The sequence below is a fragment of the Lutjanus erythropterus genome, chromosome 8, assembly GCF_056507025.1.
Source record: "Lutjanus erythropterus isolate fLutEry1 chromosome 8, fLutEry1.hap2, whole genome shotgun sequence".
NCBI lineage: Eukaryota > Metazoa > Chordata > Actinopteri > Lutjaniformes > Lutjanidae > Lutjanus > Lutjanus erythropterus.
In genome coordinates this window covers 15,247,059-15,265,159 of record NC_139324.1, presented here as the reverse complement: position 1 = coordinate 15,265,159, position 18,101 = coordinate 15,247,059, and the positions used below count along the sequence as shown (strand labels likewise).

The 18,101-nt window shown below is 37.8% G+C and overlaps 1 protein-coding gene across 1 annotated transcript; it reads right to left on the bottom strand.

Annotated features, from left to right (window-relative positions):
- Nucleotides 1–273: 273 nt before the first annotated feature.
- Nucleotides 274–9,751, bottom strand: pdzk1 (PDZ domain containing 1). The gene is made up of 8 exons (XM_084724643.1): nt 9,642–9,751; nt 6,575–6,784; nt 5,137–5,347; nt 3,619–3,951; nt 2,625–2,821; nt 2,316–2,543; nt 1,097–1,450; nt 274–508 (listed from the first exon to the last, which is right to left on the bottom strand). The coding sequence occupies exons 2-8, from the start codon at nt 6,779–6,781 to the stop codon at nt 464–466; spliced, it is 1,575 nt and encodes a 524-aa protein (XP_084580769.1). The 5' UTR covers nt 6,782–6,784; nt 9,642–9,751; the 3' UTR covers nt 274–463.
- Between the last annotated feature and the right edge of the window lie 8,350 nt (nt 9,752–18,101).

Genomic DNA, 18,101 nt, shown 5'->3' with positions numbered 1-18,101 from the left:
GAAAATACATATGTATATATATATATATATATATATATATATATATATATATATATATATATATATATATATATATATATATATATATATATATATAGTCCACTATATTTACTGGCAACATCAATATTGTTAATGTAAGTTAAGTTATCCTAGTAACATTGTTAATCTCAGGTTTGGGAAAGGCATTACTCAGATCATTGCACAAGTTCATTTATGAGTAGATCTACTGTTTACATCAAAGGAAGACAAAAGTAATCAGGAACATGTTTTGTACTTAGCCCTTTAATACAAGCAACTATTCTGCTATGATTGAAATATTGACAGTGAATTTCAAACGTCTTTACTGTCTTTGTTCTGTTTCTTTCCTTCATATCTGTGACTCCTATAATATTAATTGGATAGATTAATGGCTCAACATTAGATTGACATAAGCCATATCAAGAAACAGGTCCTTTTGGTGGTCTTAGAGTCTCTCGTCAACGCTGTCTTCAGATGAGGATGATGAGGACTGGAAGAGAGGAAAAATAAAATCACAATTATCTTACTCAATGTACAGTTTTACTATGCTACCTTTTAGTTGAACAAGGATTGATATGACACATACAATCATTCTAGCCCTTAGTAAACTACATGGCCACCTATAAGAGTGTGCAGCCATGAGACTGTACTAGTGCTGCAGTCCAGTCAGAATTATAGGATGGAATTTCCCAGTTAAGATTCCCAACTTCAGTGCAGGTACACGATGCTGAAATTTATATTCTAATAATATAAATGAAACAGTGACTAATAACATTGACCACCTATTTTTTTTTTTTTTAATGAAAAATGCCAAAGGTTCTATCAAAAGCTGATGTTTGGTTTGTCTGTTCTGGGCTACTGTAGAAACATGGCAGTGCCTAATGGCAGCCTCCATGGGAAAGGGCCCGCACCCTCTGTATATAAATGTCTCATTCTAATGTAATGAAAACAGTTCTTATTTTCAGGTGATTATAGACTAATGAAACTAATATAATGAATATTATATGACATTTCTCCCATATCGTGTTAATAGATCCCCTGAAATCTTACACCTGGACCTTTAAAAAGCACCACCCACCCTCTCTCTTGCTGGTGCTGTGGGGGTTTCAGGTCTGTCTTTCTCCTCCTCCTCCTCCTCCTCCTCCTCCTCTTCCTCATGCCTCTCTTCCCTGCTGATCTGAGGAGTGGCTGCAGAGTGGACCTGAACATAGGATGTTTCCCCAAGGAGCAGGCGTGTGATGGTCACTCCTTTAGCTTTGAGCTGGTCATAGACACTCTTCTTAGCCACCAGCATCTCCAGAGAGCTACCACTGCTCTGGATTATCTGCACCACTTCTTCATGGTTGCTCTGCTCCACATTTACTCCGTTCACCTCCACCACGATGTCATCATTCTCCAGACCTGCCCTGTCAGCTGCTCCATTCTTCACCACCTGAAACAAAGTTAAAACTAAAATGTTAACTAAAACTAAACTGTTAAAAAAGGTCTCTGCACACCTGAAAGTATGACAGGTGCGTAGGAGGAAGATTCAAGTTGAAGAAAAACAGAAAAAGCTCCCACACACTGTCTTGCTTTCTGTTAATTTTTTAAATATCTTCAGTCTGGACGACCTTCATCAGGTATACCTGAAAAACAAAACTAAACTAAAACTAGATGTGGACAAAAAAAAAAAAATCCTGTACAGAAATAAAACTAAAAACTACACTTAAGATAAAACAAACTAATTGAAATGATTTTGTGAACTTACAAAACTAACTAAAATAAAAATAAAAAATATATAGGCCTACAGAAAATGTCTTTTGTTTTAGCTTTAGGCCTGTCCCTGACAAATATTCCCCATATAATTATTTAAAAAACTAGAACTAACACTTAAACTAATATAAACTAAACTTATTTTTTTAACAATAAAAAAAAACCTAATTTTAAACAAGCAAGCCCCCTCTGGAAAATAACTGAAATTAAACTCAATTGCAAACAAAAATTAAGAAATGAAATAGAAATGAAATAGTGATGAAAAATACTGCACTGCAAGAACTCAGACATGTGGTGTTCAACAAAAAACTAACTGCAGTTTGCAAAACAGGTAAAAACCTGCAGAGTCGCAAAAACTTTGCCAATCAGTGACACTGGAAACTCAGTGTTACATTATGACTTCTTTACACTTAAATGTCAAAGTTTAGGACTTGGGACTTGACTCAGAACTCACCTGTCGTGACATAGGACTTAATTTGGAACTTGTCTGTCTTGACTTGTGATTTGCAAAATATGTATTTGGTACCACTTCTGGTAATTTTTACCTCAGTGATGTACTGTCCACACACCCCCTGGATGCCATTTAGGTGGAAGCCGTAGCCGGCCGAGGTCTTCTGCATCTTACACAGTTTGGGCTTGAGCTCCTCCACCCTCCTGTCTTGAACAGGTGTGGATGGTCGCACTGGAGCAGGTAAATTTATGGCCTCTGTGTAACTGGGCGGTGAGTTTGAATCCTGCATCTCCTCGCAGAAAAGCATAGGAGACACTTTCCCCTGTGAGGGACAAAGCATTGACATGATATAGACGCCTGTCTGCAGTCTATGTTGGAGTTTGTCAGTGGCACCCTGACTCACCTGCTTGTACATTTGGTCCGTGTCTTTGTCCACCACTAGGAGACAGCAGTTGTTGCCGCTCCGTCTGATCCTGTCCACCACCTCCTCATGGCTGCAGCTCTCCACCTCTTCGCTGTCCACAGCCACTAGTCTGTCCATTTCCTTCAAGCCTGCCCTTTCAGCTGGGCTGCCTCTGTCTATGTCCTTGATGAAGTGGCCTGAAGTTAATGAGCACATCGTTAAAACGCAGCCTTCTGTCTGTGGTTTTCCTTTGTCAAAATAACAGTTATTTGCTGTGGTGGACAGTAAATAAATACTTTTACTTATGCACTGTATTTTGAAGTACTTACTTGATTTTTCTCAGTCTTTTTGCCCCTTCATACAATTCAGAGATATATTGTAGTTTTTACTCCTCTATATTAATTTGATAGCTGTAGTAACTAGTTACTTACTAGTTACTTACTTACTTAGTCTGACTCACTGGATTTACTCTGTGGGTAAAAGCCTGTCATTAGATGCTTGTTTTCAGGTGGCATCATAGCATCCACTGCCTGTATTTTCAAAGTGCCCATGCAGGAAACAGCAACAACCTCTGAGTACTTTTCCCTCATAAACTTTTCAGATAGTTTAATTTAAATAACAGTTTGAATCCCAGAGAAATCAAAGTATTCAATATTTCACTAAAAATCAAATCCCAGAGAAAATGTCTAAAATATTAATAGGAATTTAGGGGGCTGGCCCAAGCCCTGGGCTGTGAATCACTGGACTAAACTACAGAACTTCGCTGTATAAGGTAGTTAAGACTAGTTCCACTAACTAGCACGTTGATTCATCAGTATTAATAATCTAATAATGTAAAATATATTATTTCATCAGCAGAACAAATACTTTTACATGTGATATTTTAAGTACATTTTAATTATAATACTCATGTACTTTTACTTAAGTAATAACTTGAATGATTGACTTTTATGTGAAATAATGTCTTATTGGTAATAATTGATTGTAGCCTTGCCTCCTTGACTGGATTCCTCCTTGAGCAGGAAGCCGTAGCCGTCAGATCCTTTGGTGATGTTGATCAAACGTGGCTTGTGAGGCAGGTACTTGGTCGTGGCTAACCATGCTCCTATCTTTATACGCTTGTTCTCGTAGTGCTTGACTGTTTCTTCATCAGCCAACAGAAACATTAGGCTGCTGCCAGTCAGCTTGATCTTGTCCACTACTTCATCGTGTGTGGAGTTTTCGATGTTCTCCCCGTTGACCCCTACCAGGCGGTCGTTGTTTCTGACCCCCGCCCTGTGAGCCAGGCCTCCTAGGATCACCTCTGACATGAACAAACCCTGCTCGCCTAGAGAAGATGTTATAGAAGACAGGGAGAAAAAAAGGCAGATATATTCAAATATTCAGATATTTAAGCTGAGGTTACAGAGACAGTTCTATTAAGTGTGATAACAATCATACCACCATTCTATAATAAAGAATTTTCTCCTACTTGATGGATAACTCATAAGCCATTGTTAAGAACATCTTTTGCTTATCAGGTTTAGTAAATTGCTTTGGCTGATTTTCTTCATCCTCTATCAATATGCCACTTTTTTTCTCTTTACCATACATCCAGGTACAGTCCCTGTTTTGGTGGCCTGTCCCCACTCTGTCTTAAAGCGATAGTTCACCCAAAAATGAAATTTCACTCAATATCTACTCACCCCTGTGCTGATGTGAGGATGGGTGAAGATCTCCAGTTTACAAAACACTCCCGGAGCTTCAGCGGAAAACAGCGTTGCAGCCAAATCCAGTACAATTGAAGTGAATGGTGAACAGTTTTGAAAATGTAAAAAAAGAACCCAAAAAGAAAGAAAAAAACCCAAAATGTCTCTATACTGCTCATGTGGTGTAATCCAAGTGTCTGTAAACGGTGACATTAAAATTTGACCCAAAAAGACGCCATTTACACCACACGCCTGAAACAGGTACACAGGCTCTCGCCCAAGCAGCGTGCCCTGAGATATATGAGACATTTTAAAACTAGTGGACGCTGTTTTCCTCTGAAGCTCCGGGAGTGTTTTGTGAACTGGAGATCTTCACCCATCCTCACATCAGCACAAGGATGAATGACCGCTTTAAAGACGGCTGGACAGGAGAAAGAGTGAAGGAGGTAGACGAGGAAAGGTAAATGTATAATTACATAGACTGACAATTAATTTGTCCGAATGAAGTTTTTGAAATAAAATAGTGTACCAATATCATTAAAGACTGGAGAGGAAGGAAAAGACTGTGGTACTATAACGCTGATTTTTTTTGACACGGTTTACAAAGTTGCTCAGTACCAAATTTTATCAGTCAATCTGCACCATTGTTTACAACAGTGACCATGGTCAAAATACCTCAAGCTGGAATTGTTCCCATTTTAAATTTCATAGATAACAGTATTTAAGATATTTAACAATATCTGTTCAAAAATGGAAAATGTTACTAAAGGCATGAGTTACAACTCATAAATTATTAAAAAAGGGCGCCTTGCCAGCCAGCTCACCTTTGACTGAGCGAAGAGAAAACCCAAAACCTGAGCTGGACTTAACCATGTAGCAGAGTTTGGGTTTTGGATTGTGTTTGGCCACACCATTGACCACTGGTGAGCTGGGGCCGTACAGGCTCACTCCCTGTGCTTTGGCCTGCTTGTAAGAGGTTTCATCCAGGATGTGGAACGTGACGGATGCTCCACAGTTTCTCACCATGTCCACCACCTGTCCCACAGAAACACATGGATTTTAAGAACAATGCCTATCACAGCATAATGCCATCAGCCTATGAAGCCCCAAAACTGACAATGAATTTAATAAAAAGTTATCAGACAAGGGATAATGCACAGTGAGCAGGGGTTTATTTAAAATAAAGCAGTGATGGGGTGGTGTAGAACCCTGACGGAAAACGGAGGGGTTTTGATTATTATCATTACATACACAAAATGGTTTTGTTGAGTCTATGATCACAACTGCGTACAGTGTGCTACACAGAAATAGCAGGCCTTAGAATGCCAAAGAACTCAACTAGAATTGACCAATCAGAATTGAGTATTTAGTAAAGCTGTGTAATAATAAATAAACAAATAAATGAATACAAGCAAAAAGCTTAGTAACACTAAATATAAAGAAGTGTGCATAAGACTGACACTATCATAACAATGACATGATATATATATGTATATATATATATATATATATATATATATATATATATATATCCACTTTTTTTTTTTCCTTCACCACCAATTAGTTGATATTTGAATTGAATAATAATGGCTTCACATTTTATATTTCAACCCATCTGTTTTGTTATTGTTCCTTTGGGTCTCGACAGATATTTAATCATTTATCTTTTCTGCAGTTCCCCTCACAACGTTATTAATTTTTCTCACCACTCTTGTAATAGAAGCTAAAACATTTTAGCAATGGCCAGCAAACTAACACTAACAAAGTCTTTTGTCTTCATTAAGAACCACAATGGAAATAAGTCTTGGGCTGTCATTCTGTAACCGTGTCTCTTCCCTTAATGTCAAATATTCTAAACAAAAGGTCCAAGTAGTGGTGCTTAGCTAAAGTTGTTGCCCAATAACATGGATATGCTCATCTCATTATCATATGACAAACATTTTGAATGGGGTGATAAGGAAATCTTGCATGGGGATTAGATAAATGATTAAATGTGTTCCACACCTGAAATGTATTATTTTAATTTTATTTATTTTGTCAAGTGATTGGTAGTAATGGAAAAATGTCAGGTGTTATATTTCTTTTTACATTGCATTTCATTGATTATTTAACTAACAGCATTATTTATTGATGTATTCAGTTATATTTTTTTTATTCATCTGATAACCTTTTGCTTCAGTACATGTAGTCATCTCAGGGCATCCATATCAGTCCAGGAGTTTTTATTGATTTAATTAAAGCACTGCAGTAATTCCACATTACCTCTGAATGGGGCAGTCCATCAACAAATGTTCCATTGACCCGCAGGATGCGGTCTCCATCTCTCATACCAGCCAGTTCAGCTGGACCTCCCATTTCCAGGCAGCGGATCAGGTGACCCTCCTCACCTCGCTCCACCCTCAAGAAGAAGCCAAATGTATGACCCGGCCTCTTGGTCAGAGAAATCACCCTCGGCTTGTACCCGGCCATGTCCTAACATGGAGGAGGGGGTTAATAACGTACACAAAAAATAAGTTGTAATGTTCTTTTCCTTTGGCATTTTAAATTAAATTCAACACAGTTTGATGATGATGATGATGATGATGATGATGATGATGATGATGATGTCATTACATTTATTTCCAAATATTACCATAGCCTATCAATTGCAAAATCTATGTAATAAAACAGAAAATACTCTTAACATATATGAAGTAGACCAAAGGTTTCTCAGCCAAGGACCCCTTACAAGATAGAAAATATACAGGGGACCCTGTCATTTATGTCCTTTGAATTCACTTTGACTTAGAGTATTTGCTTTTACACTTCCACTTAATTATGTGAAGGAATAATACAAGAGAAATATGTAAGGAGTGCATACACAGAGTAAACAAGGATTCAAATTATTTAAATAATCTAAAATAAAAAAAATATAACATATATATGAAATCTTAATAAAAGATTATATAAAATAGACCTAATTAAAAACACGAGGTCCTTTAAGTCTTGAAATGTCTAAAATCAAATAAAATGAATTTTAGGCCTTCAAATGTCTTAGGATTTTGAAATGTTGTAAAAATTTAATCATGAAGTACACGTTACTTTTATAAAGTTGAATTAACTTCAGTCTAACTTTTAAATGTGTGTCAGGGAAAAATCATGGTATACTACAAAATTAAATCAACATTGAACCAGTAAACACTGAGGCAAACATACATGTACTTTTTTGTGGTCATGGACTGGTCTGATATCAGACTGACATGTTACACTTCATTAGAGAAACAGCCAACTGACTGGAGTGTGTGGGTTAAAAGGTCTGAACCCTGGCTAGTTATGGATGTGAAACAGGCCTTAAATTACATTTACAGTGGTCGTAGAACAGTCTGAAAGTCTTTAATTTGGTGGCCTGGTAGCTCAGTTAATAGAGCATTTCTCCATGTACGGACACTGTGAGTCCTCTGCTGCGCCTGTGGGTCCAACTCTGCAGCTGGACTTATTTATAACCTTTTGTCTTCCTCTTTTCCTGTCAGTACTGTCACCTTTTAAACAAGTAACAGATTACCTGTGACCTAAAGGAGTCATATAAGTGCTGATAGCGTCAGATGAAAAGTTAATCTTCAATGTCTCAGCGCACTAGAGGAAGTTAATGGTTAATAGCAGCCGGTGCAGCTGACTGACATGACAAACTCTCCTTTAAAACACAGACTGGACTTTGAATGTCTCTTTAATCCTTTAATTAGACTATAATTTCCATGCGGGAAAGTTGTGAAAGATGTGTGTGCCGGTAAGTGGACAGGTGTGTGTGAGCTGATGTGTACGTGCTGACTGACTGACATTATGTTACATTATTTTAATGTAGGATACTGAATGTTTGTGTCAGACAGCTCTGTCTGTGTTGTTTCTGTGTGTGTTCATGTGTTAATCTGTAACTATGACAAATATCCATCAAAGCTGTCAAAACAATAATAGAACAAAAGAAAGAAAGAAACTATTGTTACTGACTAATAACCTCAGTACACAGACTTTACTGCTCTGTAAGAGCACACTGACTCTAAACAACAAATGTATTCAAACACTGCATTTTTGTTTTTTTATGTTTTTTTTTATAAGGCAAACAAAATATGATCATTTTTTAACCTGTTTTATTGTTATTTTTGAATAGTTGGAGGTGCATCTTGGTTGCTTAGCAATTATCATTGTCTCTGACAATAAAACATCACAAGTGGTCTTGATTTCCAATTTTCCGAGACTAAAATACAAATGATAAAGACCAGGAACGGTTGTAACATTTTTTTAAAATCTCAGCACCTATAACTCTTTTGTGTTAAAGCGCTAAGATTTTAAAAGAAAGTAACCCTACTGTCAATGCAATGTTTCCACTTTTTGGTTTTGTTTTTTTTCAGATATTATTTTGGTATAAATTTGTTATTACTAATGTTAAAATTACAATTAAATCACAGTTAATACATTTAGCTGTTTATTGCTCTGAGTAACTCTAGATTAATCTAAAATTTTAATTGGATCACTAATGGTTATTATCCTACTGCTGTGAAAATATGCAGTCAGGTTTACTACATGCGATGGCATGCGTATTGATAAATATATAAATACATTTTACAAACTTTACATTTTGGTGTCATTTCATTTTTAAAAAGGTAAACTGACAGAATAAATGAATTAATCTCTTACTCTGGTATTTATCATTAGAGATAATAGAGTTTGGACGCCAAAGGTCAAAATGGCTGCTTACTGCTATTCTAGCAGTTTTGGGAATTCTGGCACTTCTAGTGTTAAATTTATACATATATACAGAAGATCCTATAAACATTTTCCCAACACTGAAATAAAATGAACTGATGAAAGAATTTAAAATAAAGTTCAGTGGGCTTAAACAGTGCTCGGCTGCTCAATGCAAATTTGTAAAGATGTGCCCAAAGATGTGGTTAACAGAAATTTGGTAATAATGGATTATGTAATCGGGATTATGTAATCAGACTACACAAACCTAGTAGAATTTGTATTTAGTAACTGACTTCATTTTCAAGTTATCCGACCCAATCTGATCATCCAGTCATTTACAAGAAAAAAAGCATAGATTAGAGGAAAGTCTCAAAAAAAAATAAAAGAATATATGTTTTTCCTGTTTCCCTGCCTGCTCACTATGTCATAACCCTTCAGGCCGACCCCTTGATTAGGAGCCACTGTTGTATGAGATGTTGAATATTTTTAGCAAGCTGAAATGAGCCTTTATATACTCCCCCCCCCCGTTATATACAAAAGTTGTCAGATATGTGAATATAAATCTCGGGTCAAACTACATACAGCAAAATGTTTCTTAAATTAAACTCACCAGCTCGTCTGCTCAGCGTCCCAGTCCAAAGGAGGAGCTCACCTGTCACTGCTTAGCTGTTAACTATTATCTTCAACCTGTCCTCCTCCTCCTTCCTTCTCCTCCTTCCCTCCTCTCCCTCCACCTCCTCATCTCCCTCTGCCTGCAGGGACTTTGACAGGCCAAAGGTGAGCCTAAAGGCTGAGTTATTTAACAGTGTCTCGTGTCAGGAATGTCTCAGGAGGCGACGGCCCTGTGCGATCTGTCCTCAGGGTTTGGTGATCAAAGGTACATGACACAGGTGGAAATCAGCAGTGTCAGGAATTATTTTATTACTGTAAGTACATGGAGGGAAATGCATCATGTGCACATGTATTTGCATTAATTGTACTTTAGATCTGATTTGAAGATAGTGGAACAAAAGTGAGTACAAACAGTTAAATCTACAGTGTCTCTTATCAGTATCATGAAAACATCCTGGATGTTCTTGTACCAACAAAACACAAGCTACAAGTGTAGCTGGCTAACGTAAGTTAATGACTCCTGAGAAGTCCATCTCCAGTTGACTTTTTAACATTTCAACCCATGAAAGGGTCTGATATATGTAAAGTTACATGTAGAGGAACAGGTGTCCCACTTTATGTGGGATTACACAGCATTTTTTTATCATTAATCTACGATTGGACAGTTGCTGTTTGGAAGAGGGGCTGAATGAGGGGTCAACTGTGGACGAGGGGACAAAATTTTTCCAATTTGGCCCCTCATCCACAGCTATTCCAGCAGGATGCCATTATGAGGCATCTTTCGTAAAAATCTAGTTAAGTAAATGTGCTAGGTTAATGTTAAGATAGCTAAACTTTTATTTGCTATGTCTGCTTTGCTCCTCAACTTTGTCACTTTGTTCTTTGCCTGTTTGTTCAAAACTTGTTTTTGTCCATAAATTTGGATGTTGCCTCTCTGCACTTGTTCCCTTTGTACACTGGCTTTTCTTTTTTGAGCCCCTGATTTTTGGAGAGGGATTTTGAGTTAACTAGTCAGTTTTCTTTACATAACGGACATGTGTGTTCTGCACATTTGTCTGGACAAGTGTTTCACACCATTTTCACAATAACTGCAAGGGGGTGATATATCAGATGAAATATGAACATAAGTTGTTGTTGCAGTGATACACATAAGTTGGGAAGCACACCATTTAAAGTTCAACCACAGACCTTTGCAAACCAAAATTTTTATCTTTGCCCTCTTGCATTTCTTGCAAAACACATTTTCCATATTAATATGATACAAAAGTAATAATAAGAGTCTACTTGAGTGAGACTAAATGGAGATTTATTTTTCAAACAAAGATTTACAAGGTTCACAAGGTTCAGCTGAGGTGTTGTTTAGTTTATGATTTCTGCGATCGGTAACTATGGGAGAGTCCTTTAGTTATTTTAAAAAAAAAAGCTTATAATGACACTGCTATCCTTGGGTGGGACAAAGGTGACAAAACTCCTCCAAAGCCAAGCAAAACAAATCTGCAAAAGTTAATTCATTACTATGCATTGCTCATGGCTACAACAAGACTTTGACTCTGTTTCATAATTGTACACTGTGAAGGATTGTTTATACTTTTATTATTTCTCTGAGTCTATACACTGTCTTGTTTCTCTCTTTGTGGTTACTGACTGTCCTTTGACTGAACACAGGGTGAGTTTTGCTTCTTGTGTAAAGGTGTTCATCTGCAGGCAAACAGATGAAACCTCTACTGTGTAAAATCTGGTCTTAGTAGAGGATCATAATGTAACAAAAATAGATCAAACGATGTGCATACAGATATTGCAAGGACAGATGCAAGAAACTGTGTATAAGTTAAAGGTCAGGTGCTGAGGGCAGAGGTGCTCAGCCCTATGTATACGCACACTATGCAAGTTGCACAGGGCCCCATGAGGTACGCAAGGGCCCTGCCTCCCCTTAGTGTCAAAGCAGGTGTCAGTGTCAATTTTACGAGAGGATGAAGCAGAACGTAAGAGGGAATTATATATTGAGAGTGAAGGGGGTGATCAGTAATCAGGTAAACTTGTGTTTCCTCCTCTCCAAGTTTGATATCATTTGTTCACAGTAACGTCAACTTGATGCTCCTCCGCCTGTCTGTCTGATGTTAGCTGTGTGTTTGTAAATTATATTTCAATTAACCTCTGAAAAAAACTGCTTTGTTCAATTTCCTCATTCAGAAAGTTCCACAAAAGAATTCAGTTATCATTCATCCATTTTCTGTAACCGCTTATTCCTGAAGGGTGTCGGGGGGCAGGAGTCTATCCCAGCTGACATTGGGCGAGAGGCGGGGTTCACGCTGGACAAGTCGCCAGTTCATCGTAGGGCTGACACATAGACAGACAACCACTCACACTCACATTCTCACCTACGGGCAATTTAGAGTCACCAATTAACCTAGCATGCATGTCTTTGGACTGAGGAAGCCATTACTTTACACAGTGAAAGTCTAACTGGCATATTTTCAAAAATGTTATTAATATGCACTGCTGCTGTCAAATAAAGTAAAGATTAAACCAGACTAAAACTAACAGCACTTTGTGATCCAGTCAGTCATCAGCAGTTCTTCACCTTCTCTTCATAAAACAATAACACTTTTGACATCAAGTAGACAGAGTCAAAACAAAGACGTACCTGCTCTGGACTGAGGAGAAACCATTTAAAGACCTAAAAGATGGCAGTCTGTTGAAGTGAGACTCGAGATGCTTTGCCAGACATGCTGCTGCCATCTACTGTCGTCATGAAAGTCACCTCTGGACATTCTCCAACAATGCATCCTGGGTTAGAAAAATATATCATTGTGTCGAAGAGGTGCAATTTATTTACTTTTTTACGCAGTAATGCAATAATTTATATTTTATATTTTGTCTGATGATGCATACACTTTTTGTGTCTGTGTGTTTGTTATTTTGTGTGTGTGTGTGTGTGTGTGTGTGTGTGTGTGTGTGTGTGCATGCACATCGAGTCTGTGTACAGTGAATGTGAAGAGGAAGTCAGTGCAGTACAATGGGGAAGTGGTTGTAATATATCACAGAAGAAAAATACTCTATTACAGGAGTCCAGCATTAAAAGTGTGCATATTTAAGGTACACGCGTACAAGCAGCAATGTACCTCAGTATTAAATAAACAGACTTATTCTGAACCTTAAATCATGCATTATCATGTACAGTAAGCAGTATTTTGTGTTATTGGTGGAGTCTGATTGTTACATTATAGGGGGTTTAAAACTCTATATGCAATAAGTTATTATAATCTAATTTGAATGCATTGAGACTAGTTGAAGAATCACAGGCTTGTGGGTTGTAGAAATTTTTAAAGTTACTTATCTCGGTATGTAATACACTGTCATCAAGCTGTTTTCCGTACTACCTGTACATAATAGTTTTGTACTTAACAGCTTATCTCAAATCTTATGTCAGATCTAAAATCTTTCTTGAGTAGCCAGAGCTTTCAAATAAATGAAATAAAGTAAAAAGAACAAGTATCAGCTCTCCTAAAAGAAAAAAGTATCAAAGCTCACATATTCAAGTAAGGTTTTACAATAAATGAAAACAAAAATTATCAGTGAAATACATGGAGGGGTGAAACAGTAGATCAGTAGTGTTTGTGAGTCAGTGTGTGTGAAAGTGTAATTGTGTGGTGTTGTAGGGTGTAAAATAAAGACAAGTTCAACTAAACTAAACCAAACAAAACAAAACATGCTGCGCAAATGGAGAGCCAGCGATGAATCAGAGAGAGAGAGAGAGCAGGAACGGATGGCCGATCTTACAGCAGCTGCACTCTGTATAGACTAGCCATAAGCACTAGGGTTGCAAATTCCAAGCACTTTCCTTAATCAATCATTGGAAACATTAATGGTCAATTAATCAATTAATCGTTATTTAAAAAAAAAAAAAGAAATTTTGCTTATACCAAGCAATACCAAATGCGTTATTTCCTCCTCAATTCACAGCAACATATCACATATTCTCTGACAGCATTACATGACCTATGAAACATGTTGCAGCGTAAAGGCCCACATATTAAACACTGGAATACTGGATAGCATGTGAAGCAAGCTCATAAAAATAATCTGTTGTATTTCAGATCTTTGTTTTAGAGTATATCGATTAAATGTTGCTTGATCAACCATATTCTTAACGATTGAATATCGATTAATCGTTATCATCCTTACAGTGCACCCAGTTGAACTAATAGACTCTGCCCATCAGGACCAGAGGGAGACAAACAAATGCTGCAGCCACAGGCTGTGGCAGAGCTTACTTTATTTATATTCCACTGTTTTTGGTTATAGTCACTAGCTACTTCAGAGGTAAACAGGAAACAATCAGACTGAGCACCACCTGGATCAACTGTAACACTGTCTACACATGAATGCATTAACATTTTCACACTCAGTGGCAATTCTATTCAGTGAATACTTATTTCTGATTGTTTTAATGACTGCAAGAAAAAAAATTCAACGCAGAATCTTAGTAATAAAATCCAAACTCTCCAGCACTGAGTACCTCAAAATTGTACTTAAAAAAATATGATTTAGCGTTTCTGATAAAAAACAAAAACAAATTGTGTTTATCTGAGACCTAACATTTCCTTCCTCACAAAGTACTTGCAAAGCCTTTTAGTTGATGCTTTGAAACTTGCATTAGTGCACTATTATTTTTTCCTCCTCTTTTTGGCACACTGCTACCTTTTACAGTGTATTACCGCCACCAACAGTAATGTATATCGACAGATGTACATAACTGCTGGTGGAAAGATCGACAGATATCCATTACTGTCCTCTTCAGTCTGCAGAAATATGTATCAAGTCACCACATGCTGATGCTGCACAGTCTTATAGAGCAGGAACCCTCTTATTAAACATCAGTCTACACAATGATCCACCTTTAAACCTGCAAGAACTGATTTTTTTCAGAAACTATGTTCACATACACACTACTTTTCCACTATTATTAAGAATATGACAATATTCTCAACTTGATAGAGTATATAGTATTTAATCTGCATCTCTATCTGGGTTTTTACCTCAGCTTGTTACACTTGTCCTCTTGCCTGTTTGTGGTCAGCAGGAAAACTCGTAACGCAAAGAAGCAAAATGGCTCACGTGGCTCCAACTGTTCCACTTTTTCGTGATCAGCGTAGCTATGCATGTAAACAATATTCATCTTTATCAGCCATGTAAACAGCTTAGTCGTATTTTGTTTTTCAGAATAAGGTCATAAAGCAGAATATTTTGAGCGTGTAAACAGAGTCTGACATATCATCATTCTATGACATGGTGAACTTGTTGCTTATTTACACACCAAGCATTTATGGAGCAACATTATCATTGATTAGGAATATTCAGCCACCTGGTAAATGCACGTCGAATTTTCATTCTCTTTCATTTCCCTGATTTGCTTCTTTTCCTGCTATATGCTCCACTGTGTTCACCAGCTAGTCTCTAACTGTGTTTATCTGCTGTTTGGTTCCAAGCAGGTTGCAGTTGCAGTGTGCTGTAAAGCTCTGTAAGAGCTGCAGATTCAAGTGATAATTCTCTGTACCCCTTTCTCATTGTGATTTGATACAATTTTATTCTAAAAATATTGATTATAAGCACTTTACAAGAACAAAAAATGAGTAAATTCGTTACACTCCACCTAGTTCTGTGAATATGCCTGTTTTCAATCAGCACTTAAAAACATGATGCCGCTGAAGTGTTTGCCACAAATTGAGAACAACAGCAGGAAATGTCAGAATCTGTGCAGGACTGGGGGCGTCACTCTGCTTGTACACACAGACACTCGGATACAGGTGTGTGTACCTCCAGAGTCCAGACCAGGCACTTATGACTGTTGATGGTGTGGTGCTCTGACCTCTATGATAACATACACACACACACACTTCAATCCGGTAGCCCCACACTCACTACCGGCCTCAGGCCATGTTTGAACAATCGATCCCAGAGGTCCAGGAGCCACAAGCGGAGGGGAGATGAGGTGAGTGGAAGGAGACAGAAATTCTCTTCAGCTCGGCTTAGCACTGATGCATTTACTATCCATTACCTTCAGTCATCACCTTGTGTTTGCCAGGAAAAAGAACGAGTTTCATGTATTTCCGTGACACTGGCTGCCTGGATTGAGGAATCTTCCAGAGCTGCAGTTGTTTATTTGATTTGAAACTTAATGTCAGTGTTGTTTATAGTAATATAGTATAACACCAGAAGATACATGCGTGAGCTGTGAAGTTCCACCCCAGGAGTGATTATCTCCAACCATCTGCATTGGAGCGTCGGTAATCAACACGTCATGCCAGTTTGTGATTACTGCACTCAACTGGGAGCACCAGTGTCTCTCTTCATCTTGATTGGCATCCTCACATGGCTTGTTTATCAGGGGTAAGTGGCTCTGCACATGACCTGCCTGAGCCAGCTAATTAGACTAGGAGAAAGATTAGAGGTGGGCTTCTTGAAATAATGGCCCGCTCTTTTTTTTTTTTTCTCTGGGAGTCATTTGAGCATTCAGAGGCCAGGCCGAAGGTCCCCGCTCTCCACAGCAATAACACGCCTCAGAAAGCGGTGACATTTTAACCTCCCAAATGTACAGGTGGCACAGAGGAGACGGTCCCTCCATTACCTTGAAGGAAAAACAACTATGTAACCTGTCCAGGCCCAAGACAAATATTATGTCTATGGCTCACCTCCAGCTCAATACAGCTGGATTACAAAATATCATCCCAATATTTTAAAGGTATACTCTGCAGGATTTTCCTAATCCCTCTCAGTCATCACTTATAACCCACTAGAAGAGGGGGTGGTGGCTGTATCTTCAGACTGCTCTCCGCCTTTATCATGGTCTTATTTTCTCATTATTTTGCTGTGTTCAGGGTGCTTTACCAACAAAGAGTGGTAACATATCTAACAATTTATTGGTGTTCTCCTGCTTCCTCTCAATATTTATAGAATTATTTTTGGCTGTTTCTCACTTATTCCCAAAACATGAAACACACTGACATCTATTACTTCTGATTTGAGAGTGCAGTGAGGACAGGACAAAATCCTGCATTTATCGTTCTGATGAAATTAGACAGAATTTTGTAAGTCACACAAACCACAGCTAACTGTAGCCAGTGCTAGTTATCAGTGGCAGACTCAGGCTGTTTGAGGGGCAGGGGTAAAATATTCTGGGCACCAGCTGTGTGCAGTGGTGCACCGGCATGCAGAAAGTAGTTATAGATCCATGGTGAAACAGTTCCAAACCCTGGTTTAGATTCAAATTGTGTAATTATGTCACTCAATGTACCTATTTACACCTCTAATAATACCTCTAAACATACACAGGGAACTGTTAAGTATTTCATTCAGAGGCACATATAGAGGCCAACTCATTTTCTAGCATAGGCAGTCTTAATTTATTATTTTTAAACAGTGGGATGGTCCAATGAGAGGGTTAGGTTTAACCTTAATGGGTCAGTGGGATGTATTTTTAACAGCACAGACAGCACTGAATGATCATAAGAATATTACAGTTATACAATACCATACTATTTATATGCTCTATACTATACTACTGTGATGCTCCTGCTCTTCCATGACTACGTGTTGCTACTTGTCACTTTGATCATGAAGGTAACACTAGTCCATAGATCAGGGGTTTTCAACAGGGGGTCCAGACCTCCTAAAGGTATTTATTGCAAATAATAATAATATGGTTCCTTTCATGTCGCTTTCTTAGCACCAATAGATCCTTTAAAGGGACAGTTCATTCCCCAAATTAAAAATAAATATTTTCCTCTGGCACAAGTGCTACTTATCCATCTAGATTTTTTTGGTGTGAGCTGCAAAGTTTTGGTGATATTATCTGTAGAGGTTTACCCTTTCTCTCCGATATAATGGGACTACATGGCAATCAGCTTGTAGTGCTCAGCACACCAAAAAAATACATTTACTCAAAATAATCCGTAAACCTTGTTGTGTGCAGTTTGGTGAAGGTTGGATTTCTGTCTGCAGTAGAATCTACCAGAAAGAAAGCACTTGCTACATTTCTTTTCAAAACGATGCACCTTTTCTTGGTATAAAGTTCCTTCAGCGCAGCAGTATTTGCACTATGGAGACTTCCAAAACACATACTCACAAATGACTGACATAACAAAATGACTTTGATTAATATTGTATTACCTGGTTAAGTTTAGGCTGCCTAAAACTACTTGGTTATAGTGAGAAAACGATTGTAGTCATGGTTAAAAGAATTCAGCCTTGACTGTTGGTAAGAAATACAGTAGATCACCCTTAAAATGCTGCTGAGTGAGCAAATGAGCAATCAAATGACTATAGAAGACAGTTTTACAAGAGGATGTGGAAGAACCATTGCAGGCATTTTAATATCACGGGATTTAATTAGTTTCTTCTAGAGGAGGAGTTAATGGGATAGTGATGATGATTTTGATTACGATGAGCAAGATATAAT